Source organism: Sebastes fasciatus, chromosome 22 (genome assembly GCF_043250625.1).
Source record: "Sebastes fasciatus isolate fSebFas1 chromosome 22, fSebFas1.pri, whole genome shotgun sequence".
In the NCBI taxonomy this organism is placed as follows: domain Eukaryota; kingdom Metazoa; phylum Chordata; class Actinopteri; order Perciformes; family Sebastidae; genus Sebastes; species Sebastes fasciatus.
Window position 1 is genome coordinate 13,695,869 of NC_133816.1, and position 12,130 is coordinate 13,707,998.

At 36.4% G+C, this 12,130-nt stretch overlaps 1 protein-coding gene across 3 annotated transcripts in view; it reads right to left on the reverse strand.

Moving 5' to 3' along the window:
- Nucleotides 1-11,640, reverse strand: part of LOC141761168 (Fc receptor-like protein 5) — a 29,490-nt gene extending 17,850 nt beyond the window's left edge. The window contains exon 1 of one of the 3 annotated variants that reach the window (XM_074624478.1): nucleotides 11,429-11,640. In XM_074624478.1, coding sequence (XP_074480579.1) covers nucleotides 11,429-11,465 — 37 coding nt within the window. In that variant the 5' untranslated portion in view covers nucleotides 11,466-11,640. The remainder of the gene's footprint in view (nucleotides 1-11,428) is intronic. The other 2 variants (XM_074624480.1, XM_074624479.1) reach the window with 2 other exon arrangements.
- Between the last annotated feature and the right edge of the window lie 490 nt (nucleotides 11,641-12,130).

A 12,130-nucleotide genomic window follows, 5' to 3' on the forward strand; every position in this document is an offset into this window, starting at 1 on the left:
CAAAGGGATCCCTTGACCTCTGACCTCAAGATATGTAAATGAAAATGGAATAACATGTATGAATTTTGAAAATGGGAGTAGTTCCCCTTTACAGGAACAGTGTGCAGCATTTAGGGGGAGCTATTAACAAAAATGAAATATAATATTCATAACCATGTTTTCATTAGTGTTTAATCATCTGAAACCGTTGCTCCCAAAGTAGTGTTATTATGGTAAGAATGGCCTCTGAGCGAGGCGAACAGCGTTACAACAGTTTTGCACTCTGTGTCTCACGTTACCACAGTCTTGGAAAGGGAGGAGTGAACGGAGGCGTACTCAGTTGGTTGCAATCTGCAAACACAACATTAGATGTTACTAAATCCTACACACTGTCCCTTTAAAGCTCAAACCTGTAATTTAATGTTTGTCTGATATTTGAATAGCATAGAAAGCAATCCAGTTGTCTTGTTGCTGATAAGACTGCTTAAACATGAATAAAGTGTTTTAATGTTGTCATCGGTGCCTCTCTTGTTTTGTTTATGATGCACTTCTCTTCATGGACCGAGAACAAAATCACAACAAATAAGAAATATGAGGATGTAAGCACTCTATTTCACATTTTACATAATTTATATTTCATACAGTGTATTTCATAAAGCAGCATTGATAATATTTTATCATCAAGGTTGTTTACAGTTAACCCCTGAATGAACAGTTACTGTATCTTTAGTTTCCTCAAATTGTTTTTAAACAAGTTCGAAATTTGAAACACAAATGCAACAGAACGCAAGATCAGATGCTCAAAAATGCTCATCATAGAAACCCCTTAAACAAACTATTCTGTGAGTTTGCCCAGGTGTGTAACTGATGTCAATTAGAGTTAGAGCAGTAACAAGCCAATACACTGCTTGTCAGCGTGAGTTACATAAACTTAACTTCAGTTCCTCTTCACACATACAGAGAAGTGTTGCGGTGATGGCCACATTCAGAGTGTTGTCATCACAGTAATAAGTTCTCACTCTACAGTTGTGAAGAATGCTGGGTACCAAAAAGTTTTTGAGGTGGCAGAAACTGATAAAAACAAGTTTACAGCATGCTGTATGTCTCTAGTTCACAATCTGCATAATTTAATATATAAAGAATAGGGCTGTAAAAGTTAAAAAAATAATAACATGTTAATGCAAATTTGTTTTAATGCCACTAATTTCTTTAATGCATTAATGCAAACGATCTTTCGGAGGTTGTAGTGGGCTCAGTTTTAAAGCTTGAATAAAGATACTGGTCATACTGCGGCATGGATTGTCGCAAAAGAAGCTAAATAACGCTCCAATCCTGCGCTACATTTTGGCGAGGATAATCTGGCCCGGCCATTTTCAAAGAGGTCCGTTGACCTCTGACCTCAAGATATGTGAATGAAAATGGGTTCTATGGGTACCCACGAGTCTCCCCTTTACAGACATGATAATCACATGCAGTTTTGGACAAGTCATAGTCAAGTCAGCACACTGACACACTGACAGCTGTTGTTGCCGGTTGGGCTTGAGTTTGCCATGTTGTGGTTTGAGCATATTTTTATACTAAATGCAGTACCTGTGAGGGTTTCTGGATAATATTTGTCACGGTTTGTGTTGTTAATTGATTTCCAATAATAAATATATACATACATGTGCATAAATCAAGCATAGTTTTTTTCACTCCAATGTTGATAAGACTATTAAATACTTGACAGATCTCCCTTTAAGGTACATTTTGAACAGATAAAAGATGTGACCGTGATTAACTATGGAATATCATGCGATTAATCACGATTAAATATTTGAATCGATTGACAGCCCTAAATATATCCTAACCTCAGGCATTTAAAAAGTTTTATCAATGGCAACAAAACAGAAAAAGTCACTGATGTACTCACAGAAAAGCCCCAGCACGCAGAGCAAAGTGTGTTCCATCCTCACCTCCAGCACTGACACTGTTACTGTGCCTCTGAGAAATGCTTTTACTTTGTGTATCGTAAAGCATGAAAAGGTAGCTTTGGGGCGTTTTCTTTAACTTCCTCTCTGAGTCTGTGCTTCCTACCTTTTACACAAAGCTCACATAACTAGACTGGGTTTGACCACAGCATAATTTTTGCAATCCACATCATCTCAGGTTCTGCTGTGTTCCAAAATGGGAAGTCATCTTCATCTTTAAAAGTAATTTTTACACCAAAAGCTCTGATAATACTGTGAATTTGGATTATAGTAGATAGTTCATTATATCATTTCCATTATTGCTCTTTTGTGATATGTGAACAAAACACCACTGTGATAGATATTATACAATGCAAAATGTCCAACAATTATTTATTATAATAATTATTTACTACTTAATGCAATCCTAACCCTGCATGCCATCTGCAGTGGCTGGGCAGGAAGTGTAAATGTGTCAAAATGTCAATGTGGTCAAACCCAGCGAAGTGGTGTGATGGCTAAACTTAGAAAAAGTCACTGATGTACTCACAGAAAAGCCTCAGCACGCAGAGCAAAGTGTGTCCATCCTCACCTCCTGCACTGACACTGTTACTCTGCCTCTGAGAAATGCTTCTACTTTGTGTATCATTTTGTGTATTATGTGCTCCTGCAACCATGTGTCATGTCACGTGTACGTATCTTTGTAAGCATGTACAGAACATCCTGTTTGTGTCTCTAACACCCTCCTGAGTAAATGTGATATAATATGTGGTTCCATAATAACCTTTCAGCATATTGTAATTCAAGTGTTCTGAGAGAAAACTAGATTTCTGCACCTCCTCATGGCTCTGTTTTCAGGCTTTAAAAAGTCTAGCCTGTGACGGGAGACTTTGGCCAATCACAGGTCATTTCAGAGAGAGAGCGTTCCTATTGGCTGTTCATTCAACGGAGGCAGCTGTCAATCACTCACGAACTCCGATCAAACGGTCAAACTAGGGAGCGCTGATCAAATATGAATCAATATGTTGTTACTGTAATGCCTATTTCTCATCTCAAATGTTTTCAGAATCATCTTGTAGTGTACTGTTCAGCTGTAAAATGATAAGGTTTGTGACCCGGCTGTCATGTTGGGATCAGTTGAGGAGATACCAAGCACCGTCCACCAGCCTGGGCAAACTTTCTCAGTGTGTATGTTTTACAGTTATATAATGTATTGTAATATGGAATATGGCCACAGCTAAGTCTCTCCATACCTCTAGCCCAATGCATGCTGGGAAAGGCTCCACTCTGAAGAGCAGTAAGCAGATAAAGACATAAATATGAAGTTAATTGTATTATCTTGCTTATTGTTGGTAATCTAATAAACATAATCATCATTATCGTTCTGTCAGAGTACGCAATATATTCCTGGTCACATTTTTTCTGTTATTAATTATGAAGTGTATTACATTAAATAAGTATCAAATGCATGTTTATATGCAGTACAGTATACGTACTGAATGTGTGTATATATGTATATGTTTGATATTCAGTATTTACATGCATTTTCTGTGCCATCAAATAACAAATGAACGTCGACTTACACTTGTTTTGTGACAGAGGAAGGAAGAAGAGGTCAAAATGTATAAAAGCCGGAACCCAAATTGGTGTTAAAACATACTTGTTTTTTGTCTCATGTGCATAAGTTTCAGATTCCTGCCAGCTGAAACAGTTTCTCAGAAGCAGAGTCCGAGTGTCAGTGCTGGACGGGACGCACTTTGCTCGGTGTGCTGAGGTTATTCTGTGAGTACATGTGAATCTTTCTGTGTTTGAATGGTAAAGATTAAGGAAAAATGTTGTAGTGAGCACAAAGCATCAGTAGTTTGTCAAGTTATTTTTTTGTTTCTCTCTAGTTTACAATTGTTGAAAATTTTAGATTTTATCTAAAATCAGTTTTTAGAGAAAGAAATGACAATTAGAAACACTGCTGACAGCTTCGTGCTGGAAGTTTATTGATGCATAAAATGGTCAAACATAACAAAACATACTAAATTCATCCAGGTGAAACTAAAATACATACAGTATCAATCAAACGATTTTTAAAAAAGACAGACGGAAACTTGATATGTTGTCTGATAACAGATTAAATGTTATAAATGTGTAAAGCTTTTTCATCAAAAATGAAAGAGATGCTGATTTTATAGCTGAACTATCACCAAGGTACTGAAACTCAAATATTTTAAAAACAATTGATTTTTGCTGATTTTTGAACCAGCCTGCATTCAAAAACAAAGTGTGCTGTACTGATGAAGAAATACAGGACATAAACACTAAATAGAAATATTTTAATTATTATATATAATAATCTGTAGTCTTGTACCAAGTACAACAGAATATCAAAGCCATATGATGCATTTCCTTTAAATGATCTGCTACTAGGTTAACTGTACAAAATACTGGCTTATAGGAAAGCAGAAGTGCAAACAATAATTACACAAAATACTGTTTAAACAAGGATGTGGTTTTTCATGTTGCCATCTATTTCCATTGGTTTTGTCCATACAGATGTCTTCATTGATCTGGAAGAAAAAGAATTTAGGGTTATGTAAGAATTAAAGGTGCTTTATGACACTTTACTCATGTCACTGAATGTTTTTTAATACAATTATCTATGGTGGTGTCAATAGTGTCAGGCAGGCAGCACAACACCCAATAAAAACTTTCATTACATAGAATATTTATATGTAGAACAAAGTCTTTTCTACTTGACTGTACCTGCAGCTGATCTTGTCGTCACATTTTCGTAAACGCTCTCCTCTGGTTCATTATTCTCCCCTGTTGGAAGGATCAGATGAATGCATGACAAGACAATTATCTACTTTATTTAAGTACAAAAGCATCTCAACTATTGTAATTCTCACTACATGAAATAAAGCACTCACCTTTCTTAGCAATCAATGATTTAAGCTCAGTCAAAGTATATATGACATCACTGGATTCACTTAAAATATAGATATTTTTAAATTTAAGGGATTATCAATCAATCACTTAAACTATTTATCCTAGTATTTCAAACTGCTCCATGTTAAACACAAAGTATATACTGTACCATTTTCAGGTTCTTCAGCACCTTGGATTGTTTCATAGAGACACAAATCACCTACAGAGCAGTGAGAATCAAGCCAAGGTCATTTTAATCACTTGAATCAAATAATATAAATTCTACTATCTTCTAAAACAGATAACCAGAAAAAGAAATGTTAGGTTTACAGTTAACAATATAAAAAATAAAACATTATCAGGGTTAAGGCTGACCATGGAGAAGAGAAGCATATACTCTGCTTTGAGTTTCATCCTGGTTGATCATGTGGTCTGTAGCAGGACCCTGATTGGTGCTCTGAGACCTGGTGGGCCCAAAACAGGAAGTAAATACAGTGGATTTAATAAGGAACGTGTAATTTACTGTTGTTATGTTCAGAATGAGAGAAGAGAGTGTTGTACCAACCTCTTAAAGCATGAATCTGTAAAAAAGACACAAAAAAAAAAACATTTGCTGTTACATGGTTTTGTATTGTAAATTGTTCTATTGTTACTACAGTACATGTAAATACATCAGAATCAGTCTATTATCAGAAGGAAAAGATCTCACCTTTTGACTTTATGTAGTGATACAGAAACAGCAGCAGGACAATAATCAGTAAAACTCCACAAACCAGTATAACATTCAACAGCACAGGTAATGGAGAGCTCTTTTTAGGCCTGGACGCTGGTACATCTTTAGAATATACACACAAATACAAATACACATAAATCATGAATAGATAGTATTAAAACACATACACTCAAATACACTTGCATAAACCCTCGATTAGGGTTGGGTACCTTTGGATTTTAACAATTCAGATTCTGGTACTTAATGGTTCTTGAATCAGATTATTTGAATCTAGATTGGCTCCTCAGTTAGACCCACAATCAAAATAAGTTAGTAGACTATTCTGTAGCACACTGCCACAAAGTTCACATTGGACATATTTAGTATTCAATATAATTGTAACAATGTACATCACCAAAGTGCCACCTCTTCCATCATTCAATGCCAGGTATTTGGGGAGCTACTATATGCATCTGTATTATAAATTAAAAAATATCAAATGCATTCTCATCATTGTACGTCAACTTGTTCAACCTGCACCAGCTGATCTTTCTGACCTAAACTTCATATTATTTAATCTTTTAACAGATGGAGATATTATCCTGGTGAGCCCTGTCCATCCTGTAGCTGAGGGACATCATGTCACTCTTGGCTGCAAGTTGAACACAGAAAAGGTTCTTCATGATGTGGATTTTTATAAAAATGACGAACTCATCAAATATCATACCAATGGGGAGCTGATTATCACTGCAGTCTCAAAGTCAGATGAAGGCTTTTATAGATGTGAAGGTAAAGAGTCACCAGAAGGTTTGTGGAGTTGGACGTCACAAGAGAGTTGGATGTCAGTTAAATGTGAGTTTGATTTTGATTTAGTTTCTACAAAACTAATTTACAGGTTCCACAAGCTTTATGAAGTGCATTGTGAATCTGAATGAATATGAATTTTACAGTTTTTTTCTATGAAAAGTCATGTGACCTGTTACGGTTATCACTAATGAGGAGAATTAGCAACCAAACTATTTTTTTTACATTAGATTAACAACATTTAAACATGAAATATTAACACTTTGCTAAACAGGTTGATCACATAAACGTGGCTCATAGGGGTGTAACGATACCTTTTTACAACGAAACGATACATATCAATTTCCATGGTTCCGGTACGATTCAAGGACGATATTTGGCTCATCCAGAGCAATACGATACGATTCAATGACTAGAAATCGATACAGTAACTTTTTTTTCAAAAAATTCAATCGTTGTGACTGTAAAATAATTAGCTGGATACCGGACAGTGCAGGTCAGGATTCCTCAAAGTCTTTCTTGTAAGGGAATCGGGGATAAATTCATTATGGATATAAACATTAAACAACAATTAATGGCAAATACATTCACCCTTTATTGGAAAATAATTTTAAAAAATGCAACTTCAGGACCTGCTGATTCAGTTCTCAAGATACAAGGCAGTGCAATATTTAACAAAAAATAAAATAAACCAACTTCTATTCAAGTTAAATGAACAGTGCTTTAACCTGCGTCTTCTGTTCTCATTTTCAATATAAACGGTAGAGCAATAACACAGTGATCCACCACTGATAGTGATCAATCAGCTTGGAACAGAATCATTCCTATACAAACGCTGTTTAAATAATTTGCTTATAGTGTTGTGCTAAAAAATACATCCATGTAACGTTTGTGGTGACTAAAAACAATTTTTAGAATTGATACAATCGATTATTTACCTTGCGAATCGAATTTAGATCGATATACGTCCCCCGTGAAGGACAATTTGCGCGAGTACCTATCGATGTAGTTGGATCGTAGGAATATAAATCGATACATCGATGTAGTAGATGAATCGTTACACCCCTAGTGGCTCATAAATGAATAAGTGCTTTTAGTGAACTTGGTCATGATGGTAAAACTTTGATCACTTACCTGATACAGTTAGAGAGACTTTATTACTTTCTCTTTTAACATCTGGTTGACTCTTGAGATCACCACGGCACTGATATTCACCACTGTAGCTTGTATAGTGAAATGTTGATGTATATCTCTTAGTCAAGTCGTATTGGATAATTTCATGACCATCCCTCTCAATTCTGTACTACCAATCGGTGTCTTTTCTGTCCCTCATGTCACATATGAAGGTAACAGACTCTCCGGTAAAGAAAGTGGACCAGTTTGGCTCAATGGTTGGTACCATACCGTTGTTGGTGGGCTGTTAAGATGGACCAGCTATTCTCCTTTAAGTGAAAAGCCACTCCTCTGAGATTCGCTCAGCTTTTAATTAAATCTTTTTAATTAACTATTAATTATTAACATCCCTAGTCCAGACTAGCAGATTAATCAGCCAATAACATCATTCTATTTTAGAGAGTAATACTCAACATTTGACCTGATGCTGGTGTGTGGGAAAATGTCACCACAACAAGTAAATTTCATCCATTGTGCAATAATAGAAAAGTCAAAACAGACCTACCTCCAGACCAGACATACTTAGGTTCACTGTAGTCAGAGTGAAACACTGGATCTCCTCTTCCAGCTCTGCACACATATCCTTCTGTGTGTGTCTGTCCATGAACGATGTAGGAATCCTGTTCAGTCCCATTGGTGCTGCCAGGTAGCAGCTCATAGCTGTAGGAGTTGCCTGACAGTTTGGGAACAGCATTATACCAGTAGAACCTCCATCCTGCAGATGGATCTCTAACATTGCAGTTCAGAGTGACAGAGTCTCCAGGACTCAGCCATAATGGAGACACGGTGAGGACAGGCTGAGGTTTCTCTGTAAGAAAGGGATTTCACAGAATGAAGACATATTCTGATGGATCGTTGGTAGTTTACATGCACTGTTTGTGTCATAGTAACTTTGTTTTGCCAAAAATTCAATCAGTGTGACTGTGAAATAATTAGCTGGATACTGGACAGTGCATGTCAGGATTCCTCAAAGTCTTTCTTGTAAAGGAATCAGGGATAAACTAATTATGGATATAAACAAGTAAACAATGATTAATTGTAAATACATACAACTTTTATTTGAAAATAATAAAAAGTGCAACTTCAGGACCCGCTGATTCAGTTCACAAGATACATGCATGCTCACGCTGCACAGCCGGCAGAGCTGGCAAGCTGGCGCATGTCGATGACGTTATACACAGGGAACATGAACCAGAGTAACGTTTAACATTTCTTTACAAATAAAAGTGCTAAATACATCCATATAACATTTGTGGTGCCTAAATACAAATTCTTAGTATCGAAACAAGCGATTATTTACTTTGCAAATGGATTTTAGATCAATATACGTCCCCGTGAAGGATAACTTGCCGAGTACTTATCTATGTAGTTGGATCGTAGGAATATAAATCGATACATCGATGTAGTAGATGAATCATTACACCCCTAGTGGCTCATAAATGAATAAATGCTTTTAGTGAACTTGGTCATGATGGTAAAACTTTGATCACTTACCTGATACAGTTAGAGAGACTTTATTACTTTCTTTTCTAAAATGTAGTTGATTCTTGAGATTACCAAAGCACTGGTATTCACCACTGTAGCCTGTAACTAGAGATTGTAATGTATATCTCTTATCTGAGTTGTAGCAGAGAAATTCATGACCATCCTCCATGAATGTGTAATACCAATCGGTGTCTTTTTTGTCCCTCATGTCACATATGAAGGTAACAGACTCTCCAGTTAAGAAAGTGGACCAGTTTGACTCAATGGTCAGCACAGCATGTAGAAACCAACACAAGATAGAGTGAAATGTGTTTTCGTTTTTTGTCGATGTATTTATCGTACATTAACAAAACAGAGCACACAGAAATAGGATGTGGTGAAGAGTGATACAGTTGGTGGAGATTCGTCTTGAGTGAATATATAAAACAAGACAATTGTATAATTACCTTGAGCCTGTCCACAGTGGAGGAGGATATTAAGAGCTAAAATAAAAATAGAAACTTAATCAGAGATTATCAAACTGACAGAAACAAATCAAATAATAATAATAATAATTCACATTCAAACAGAAATATAAAATCAACAGAGAAAATTTTATGGTAGGGCTGTCAAAGTTAACGCGATAATGATGCATTAATGCAAATTCATTTTAACGCCACTAATTTCTTTAACTTATTAATGCAATTTGTGATTTTTAGGTTGTAACGGGCTCAGTTTTAAAGCTAGAAGATACTGGCATCATATGAAACTAGAAAAAACCTAAGGAATCCAGTGGTACTAACCATGTCATACTAGCTTGTCATGAAGGAGGTTAAATAACGCTACAAAGTTACATTAATTGTTGGCAAAGAAAAACTGGCATGACCATTTTCAAAGGGGTCCCTTGACCTTTGACCTCAAGATATGTAAATGAAATAACATGTATGAATTTTGAAAATGGGAGTAGTTCCCCTTTAAAGGAACAGTGTGCAGCATTTAGGGGGATCTATTAACACAAATGAAATATAATATTCATAACTATGTTTTCATTAGTGTTATATCATCTGAAACCGTTGCTCCTAAAGTAGTGTTATTATGGTAAGGATGGCGTCTGAGCATGGCGAACGGCATTACAACAGTTTTGCACTCGGTGTCTCACGTTACCGCAGTCTTAGAAAGGGAGCAGCATTGATAATATAATATTATCAAGGTTGTTTACAGTTAGACCCCTGAATGAACAGTTACTGTATCTTTAGTTTCCTCAAATTGTTTTTAAACAAGTTTGAAATTTGAGACACAAATGCAACAGAAAGCAAGATCAGATGCTGATCATAGAAACCCCTGAAACAAACTATTCTGTGAGTTTGCCCGGGTGTGTAACTGATGTCAATTAGAGTTAGAGCAGTAACAAGCCAATACACTGCTGGACAGCGTGAGTTACATAAACTTAACTTCAGTTCCTCTTCACACATACAGAGAAGTGTTGCGGTGATGGCCACATTCAGAGTGTTGTCATCACAGTAATAAGTTCTCACTCTACAGTTGGGAAGAATGCTGGGTACCAAAAAGTTTTTGAGGCAGCAGAAACTGATAAAAACAAGTTTACAGCATGCTGTATGTCTCTAGTTCACAATCTGCATCATTTAGTATATAAAGAATAGGGCTGTAAAAGTTAAAAAAATAACAACATGTTAATGCAAATTTGTTTTAATGCCACTAATTTCTTTAATGCATTAATGCAAACGATCTTTCGGAGGTTGTAGTGGGCTCAGTTTTAAAGCTTGAATAAAGATACTGGTCATACTGCGGCGTAGATTGTCGCAAAAGAAGCTAAATAACGCTCCAACCCTGCGCTACATTTTGGTGAGGATAATCTGGCCCGGCCATTTTCAAAGAGGTCCGTTGACCTCTGACCTCAAGATATGTGAATGAAAATGGGTTCTATGGGTACCCACGAGTCTCCCCTTTACAGACATGATAATCACATGCAGTTTTGGACAAGTCATAGTCAAGTCAGCACACTGACACACTGACAGCTGTTGTTGCCGGTTGGGCTTGAGTTTGCCATGTTGTGGTTTGAGCATATTTTTATACTAAATGCAGTACCTGTGAGGGTTTCTGGATAATATTTGTCACGGTTTGTGTTGTTAATTGATTTCCAATAATAAATATATACATACATGTGCATAAAGCAAGCATAGTTTTTTTCACTCCAATGTTGATAAGACTATTAAATACTTGACAGATCTCCCTTTAAGGTACATTTTGAACAGATAAAAGATGTGACCGTGATTAACTATGGAATATCATGCGATTAATCACGATTAAATATTTGAATCGATTGACAGCCCTAAATATATCCTAACCTCAGGCATTTAAAAAGTTTTATCAATGGCAACAAAACAGAAAAAGTCACTGATGTACTCACAGAAAAGCCCCAGCATGCAGAGCAAAGTGTGTCCCATCCTCACCTCCAGCACTGACACTGTTACTGTGCCTCTGAGAAATGCTTCTACTTTGTGTATCGTAAAGCATGAAAAGGTAGCTTTGGGGCGTTTTCTTTAACTTCCTCTCTGAGTCTGTGCTTCCTATCTTTTACACAAAGCTCACATAACTAGACTGGGTTTGACCACAGCATAATTTGTGCAATCCACATCATCTCAGGTTCTGCTGTGTTCCAAAATGGGAAGTCATCTTCATCTTTAAAAGTAATTTTTACACCAAAAGCTCTGATAATACAGTGAATTTGGATTATAGTAGATAGTTCATTATATCATTTCCATTATTGCTCTTTTGTGATATGTGAACAAAACACCACTGTGATAGATATTATACAATGCAAAATATCCAACAATTATTTATTATGATAATTATTTACTACTTAATGCAATCCTAACCCTGCATGCCGTCTGCAGTGGCTGGGCAGGAAGTGTAAATGTGTCAAAATGTCAATGTGGTCAAACCCAGCAAAGTGGTGTGAGGGCTTAACTCAGAAAAAGTCACTGATGTACTCACAGAAAAGCCTCAGCACGCAGAGCAAAGTGTGTCCATCCTCACCTCCTGCACTGACACTGTTACTCTGCTTCTGAGAAATGCTTCTACTTTGTGTATCATTTTGTGTATTATGTGC